The sequence below is a fragment of the Physcomitrium patens genome, chromosome 25 (genome assembly GCF_059467195.1).
Source record: "Physcomitrium patens ecotype Gransden chromosome 25, ASM5946719v1, whole genome shotgun sequence".
NCBI classification, from domain to species: Eukaryota; Viridiplantae; Streptophyta; class Bryopsida; order Funariales; family Funariaceae; genus Physcomitrium; species Physcomitrium patens.
Window position 1 is genome coordinate 7,526,361 of NC_143434.1, and position 6,087 is coordinate 7,532,447.

The window sequence follows — 6,087 nt, forward strand, 5'->3', positions numbered from 1 at the left end:
ATTAATTAAGAATTTTTTTATATCTATTTTATTAACATATATTTTATTTTCAAATTTAATAGATCCAACCATCAATAGGATATAAACTTAAGTTCCAACTTTTAAAACTAAAAAAAATATATATGCAAAAAATAAGGATTTAGCCCGCACCATTATTGATCTTATGCTAAAACATGTTGCATTGAAGTCTTTACTTAAGCACCCCATGTAATATCGCATTGTCAATAATTAATTATAATAGTGAATGTAAATTAAGTTGAATAACACAATGAGGAATTGGACGGCAAAAGCCAACATTATTTAGTAGTTGGCAAAAAGTTTTAGAGTTTGATTCTAAATTTTCCTCTTTAATACTCCTTACAATTCTTTTGTCACTAATCCATTGATTATTTTAATTGTTTTGCACTATCTTTTTCCATTGTTTGTAATCTTTTGTTGTCACTCATATAATCTATTGATATCTTTTTTAACATATTATTTATTTATTCATTTATTTATTTTTTAAATAAAATATTATTAATATTTTATTGCATACAAATAAAAACTTAGAATTTGATTTTTTATTATAAATTATATTAGCAAGATTGCTTCTAAAATCAAAGTTAGCATATACTAGTATTATTTATATAAAATTAAAGAGAAGAATTATATTTGATTAGGATCTTTGATAAGGTAAATATTAAACTTTCAACAATACACTCCTATATAGAACAAGATCAAATACCAAATTCAACATCAAATTCATAGACATGCATAAAAATGACAACTATATTACTTTTTGTTTTTGTTTATTTGTTTGATTACTTGTTTTTTTTTTTGTTTTTTTTTTTTCATTTTTGCACTTGACATATAAAGATAAACATTTATAAAGAGATTCTTTTCTTCTTTCTCTTAAAATAAAGTATATTTTCTAACTAATTCAAATCCTAAAAAAAAAAAAAAATGTACACAAAAAATTCCCTTGCAAAATCCAAAAAAAAATCAAGACATTTGGAAGAAAGAACTCTTAACATATCAACATAAATAGTGGTAGTAATATTTAAAGGTTGATGTTGCCTTTCTGATTTTGATTCACATTTACTTATACTCTCATTATTTCTAAGTTGGTAGCCATAAATACATTTGATATCTATTGGAGAATAATACAAAACATCTAAGGCCATGTTATGAATTAGACATTGTGAAAACTATTCGATGTTATTCGTTCACAACCAGACAACTTTCACCTCATTGTAAGTTTTTTCTTGTTGAAGAAAATAAAAACAGGAGGAGGAGAAGGTATAAATTAGATTATAAAGGAAGCTGTCACCACAAGATAGAGAAACATGGTTTACGAGCAACCACATTCACGAAATGTGTTTAAGAACACAAACTTGTTGCACGTGAACAGTTTCAGTGACAACAAAGCGGTTACTGGTCGATGAGTCTCCACTCTAGAATGAGACAATACTAGTTTCTCTCCATCCAGACAACGAATAATCCTAATCTCTACATACTTGGGCTGCAGAACTGGCTTTCAATGCCTTAGGAAGCTTTAAGTCAGTTCAGGAGGCTTAATGCTGCGTCTGTAATAATCCTTGTTGCCCGGATCAGCACTACGATGACTTCAAGCTATGAAATCCATAGGAATTCCCAACACGAATTCTCCATAGAGGTTCTTAGCAGCAAGAAGCACTGTCATTATGAGCGGTCCCAGAATTGCACCCTGCACAAACGAGAGATGCATTAATTAACAACTGAAGCTCTGATTATACTTACCACACAGGTGGGTTCATAACAAGCAGGGCATTCATCAGGCTGATTGAAACAAGAGTAGAAGCAGGCCACTCACTTCAAGAGCAGGAGAGAACAAGGCCATTCCGCCTGCAATGCTTAATCCTGTTAGGTAACCACTGTGCCCGGGGATCTCCAGATAAATCTTCGATAAGCCATACTCCATACCATACACGTGAAGAATCACTAGCACGGCGGCCTCACCATATCGTCCCTCTAGTGCAAGTTGTGCTCCTCCTGGGATACTAGCCAGCCAGTTTGGAAACAAGGGGATCACGGGTTGCGACATTGCGAGGAATGTTGCCATGTACAAGAAGTGGATCCGAAACCATGTGAACAGGAGCCAAGTAAAAGTTGCCTGCATGCAAGCATCGCCTCACATACGTCATGAAGAAACGTCATTGCAATTGCCATTCACTCGAAAATGACAGCAAAATTGAAACCAGGAATGAAGAAAGTCAGACTGAAATCGAATAACTTCATTTACAACAGTGCACAGAAAAGAAAAAGACAAAAAAGGGTGATTGCAGTACGATTACAATACCTGGAAGATTGCAGCCTTCATCGTAGCTAAAAAGACGGAGCTTACTGCATGGTCAAGGACATCGGCACAACGGCTCCGAACAGAATCCGAGAGTGGCACCATGTTGAGCACTTGGTTCATGACACCACCTGACTCTGAAGTTATGAGGTAATACAACACCGAGAAGAAAATGATGGTCTCGGTGATGAAGTTTATCAACCCCACAGCCCCTGAAGCCATTGAGCTCCAGAAGGAGAGGACGAGGTAAAAGCACTTCCCCATCAGACTTGAGCCACTGAGCACTAGTGTCTTGCCAATGTCTGAAATTTTCTGTGTTGCTTGTTTTCCCCTTTCAATCAGATCATCTTGGCGAAGTTGAAACAGCTCAAGTCCAAGACCGGCTGCAGCCTCACCCTCTGCATAGGCCCCTCCCAAGTCATAAGTCCGTAGCTTCGCCTGTGATGCATTGTCATGATGGATCAGCGACAGTGTAGCAAAAATAGTGCAGTTGCAGGAAGATCTTTCACAGAATGGTTCCTAAGAAAGGCTCGAAGGCCAAGGCAAAATGCAGAGTTCCTGACCTTGATATTTTGAAGCCTTTCCACGAGGGGATGCGATGGCACAGCCACCGATGTAGATTCGGTCCCATTATAGACTCCAGCAACTTTTCCTTCGAGCATGATTCCACTCAAAAATTGCTTGCCAACTTTAACCGCTTCAGTCATGTTGTTCTTCGCGGCGAACACATCGATCTTGACAACGACAATAAAAGAGTCTTGGTTTGAGGTAGTACAATATGCCAAGCTTGTCACGACGGCTTATTCAAAGCAATGGAATTGTCAACAAACCACTACAGCTGTCATGAAAAGAAAGACATGAAGAGCAGAAACCACAAAAGCGACGGACCTATACTTGGAAACAATATCATTAGGACCATTACCTGCTCAAGTAAAGCCTCGTAAGCTTGGCTCATGTAGGAATCGATCTGCTGTGTTACGTTGTTCTCCTCCACCCACTTGTTGAGCCCTATTGTCTCCGCGTAGTTACTGTGATCGACGTGTATCTTGAGAGTGATAATTGCATCTTTCGCCTCCATGCCCACTTTATAGGTGAATAAGATCGAGCCGCCAAGGAAACCCACGATCATAAGAAGGATGAGCACAATCGCTACAACAGTGGGTAGTTTTGCTGCAAGTGATCGTGTTACACCCCGGTTACTCCATCTGTGAGAAACGATCGGTCAAACTGAATATATTTCTCAAAAAATGATAAGAACGTCTTTTTTTTTCTCGTCCTTCTGAACACCGTATGCACTTCAATGCTCTTCAAACATGTGTCTACCTTTCCATAGCAACGTAAGAACTAAACGACTGCAGATTTGTGAAGATTGCATAAAACATGTCAAACCACAACTTCCACGGAAACTACGAGAACATGAATGAAGACTAACCGCAGAGCGTCAACAATTGGTTGAATCGTCCACTTGTAGATCCGGGTCAAACTATTTCCAGGCTTGCCTTTCAAAGTTGGACTCCTTAATGCATTAGTTTCGAACAACGGCCACACTGTCGTCATTCCAGCGTAGAGCAAAAGCCCCACAAACACTGTGGAAACAAACACGACAGACCCAAGGAAGTCATACATAACAGTACACACCGCAAACGTGAGGAGCCACCGTGAGAGCTTTGCAAAGCCAATTTTCTTTTTGGACATAGATGGACTCCCCTTGCTCATCATGCCAGACATGCTTGATATTGCCTCTCGTGCATCGTACCCTGTCTCCGCTAGATTCTTGAGGATAAACGCTGGTATGGCCAGAATGGTCTCCAGAATCCCTGCCTGAAGAGGCTCCTGCCAAAAGCTCACCAGCAGGCTTTGAATTTCCCGGAGAGGCATAGAGATTAACACGGCCCACTGAATGGGCTTCCAGTAGCCCTTCAACAAGAGACCGATGAAGCATATAACGAGAATCCCAAGCACAAGTCCTGCGTGTGCCATGGCTATGTACAAGGCCAGCTGCGCATTGTTCACGTTCAAGGAACTTGGGTTCACAATCTGGTTAAATCTCTCGGGTCTTGCTTTGATCTTCATAGCATCCTCCCGCTTCAAGGGTTGTTGCGAATTCTCTTTCTCGCCCCCACCAGTGTCCTTTCGCATCGCCTCTGGTTCCATGGCGGGAGGGGTAGACTTGGGAAGGGAGCTGCTGCGCTCAACTACTTTGATTGGTGGATTATGCACACGAATTGGACCATCTGTTGTATGGAGTCAGTGCGGCAAAAATCAGTGGGATGCATCGAGAAGAAACTCCACTTCGACTCATTCGGTGTGATCTATGCGAGAACCTAATAGACATGCCATTTGCTCAAGAAGGAGCACTGTAGCCAGTAACTCAAATGAACAATGTAGACTTATCACAGGCAGAAAGGCATTGTTTCGTCTTCATTACAGCCAAGCCGACCACAGATCGTGTAGAAGGAGGATCGTCTTCCAGTGAATTGACCCAAACAATTCATCGCTGTGCACTGCAGTCGTTGTGGAAAAAATTGTGTTCTAAACATTGAGATAGATAGACTGCAACATTGGGAAGGGGGTGGATGATTACATGGGGGTCGTAAAGTCGAGCTGTTCACAGAACCAGCTACGTCATGCATTTCCTTCCAGGACGGAATGCGGAGCAACTCGCGATCCATGGGAAGGGGGTCTCCTCCTCCCCGCACATCGCTCCCCATTGCAAACCTCGCTTTCCTCTCTCTTTCCCAAGAGGTCACGATCCGCGAGAAATGCTACGAGACTACGGAACTCGTAAACTTCAGGAGCCTGACAGAATCATTCCCTGGCAAAATCTCAACCCTCCCAGACTAACCAAGCTCAACCTGCGAAAAGATCTGGTGCACGAACTCTCAACACATCAGCACCCAACATTGAATCTTCAAAACTTCGCCTCTCCCCCCGACAAAACTGTATAAACAAACAAACCAAGCAATCAATTCATTCATTCGACCCAGCTACCGCAACTCCACTACCCTGTCAAACACCACAGCCAATCCCTCTACCTCATGTCCACCCCCGACGAGGCCCAGATTCAACACCGATCAGAAGCACCACCAACTGTTAACTAATGAATGATTTCGGTGCAACGTCCCGCATTACCGGCGGCATAGGAATGCCCCACGAGCTCGCCGACGAATGAACGTGCAACAGGGAGAATGCAGCGCCCATGGAGCTCGTCGTGCTATATTTGAACACTCCTACCCCAGGAGATTCGATTCCCTGCATCTCAAAACACCTTTCACAAACTGGGGTTTCACCACTATGAGCTACAATCAGTGCGAAATGGGAGTGCGTTAACCAGCCATCACGAGCCTACGAGTTGGCAGACAAGCAAGCGGATTGAGACGAAACCCCCGTCGGAGAGTCCTAACAACGCAAGTCGGGGATTTCTACACTCATTTTGCAGCCGAAACTAAGAAGAGAGTCTGACTCCCTCGCAGGAGCGCTGAGTGCGGCAGCGAAGGATGAATGCGATCCGATGCAACGCGGATCGCACACCACCACCATCGCATCGCATCTCATCGCAACCGAGCTGTGAATGAATGAATGCTTGCTTGCTTGCTCGTGTGAGAGTGAAATTTTGAGTGTGAGAATTGGTTTCGCAAGCGTCGCGAGCGAGCGAGTGACCCGGCGCGTGACGTCGCCGTCGCGAGATCTAGACTTTGCTTTCGATGGCCTTTTGGAATTAGGATCACAATGACTTTTTGTGGGTTTCTCTTTTCCTTTCTTTATATATTATG

General features: G+C 42.3%; 1 protein-coding gene across 2 annotated transcripts; it reads right to left on the minus strand.

Annotated features, from left to right (window-relative positions):
* Positions 1–1,269: 1,269 nt before the first annotated feature.
* Positions 1,270–5,884, minus strand: LOC112277550 (uncharacterized). Of its 2 annotated transcripts, none has more exons than XM_024510017.3 (8): positions 5,447–5,884; positions 4,899–5,181; positions 3,747–4,548; positions 3,237–3,519; positions 2,878–3,048; positions 2,318–2,752; positions 1,832–2,131; positions 1,270–1,705 (listed from the first exon to the last, which is right to left on the minus strand). In XM_024510017.3, the coding sequence occupies exons 2-8, from the start codon at positions 5,023–5,025 to the stop codon at positions 1,607–1,609; spliced, it is 2,217 nt and encodes a 738-aa protein (XP_024365785.1). In that variant the 5' UTR covers positions 5,026–5,181; positions 5,447–5,884; the 3' UTR covers positions 1,270–1,606. The 2 variants fall into 2 exon arrangements, with proteins under 2 accessions (XP_024365785.1, XP_090103662.1); XM_090247536.1 differs by having other exon boundaries at positions 5,350–5,709.
* Between the last annotated feature and the right edge of the window lie 203 nt (positions 5,885–6,087).

What these genes read in the sequence shown, in the direction of transcription:
- LOC112277550 (XM_024510017.3), bottom strand. Translation starts at nt 5,025, where the DNA reads ATGGGGAGCGATGTGCGGGGAGGAGGAGACCCCCTTCCCATGGATCGC. An exon ending in ACGAGGCTTTACTTGAGCAG is followed by an intron (nt 3,049 to 3,236) that starts GTAATGGTCCTA and finishes GTCGTTGTCAAG; the next exon opens with ATCGATGTGTTCGCCGCGAA. An exon ending in AAAGGCTTCAAAATATCAAG is followed by an intron (nt 2,753 to 2,877) that starts GTCAGGAACTCT and finishes AATGCATCACAG; the next exon opens with GCGAAGCTACGGACTTATGA.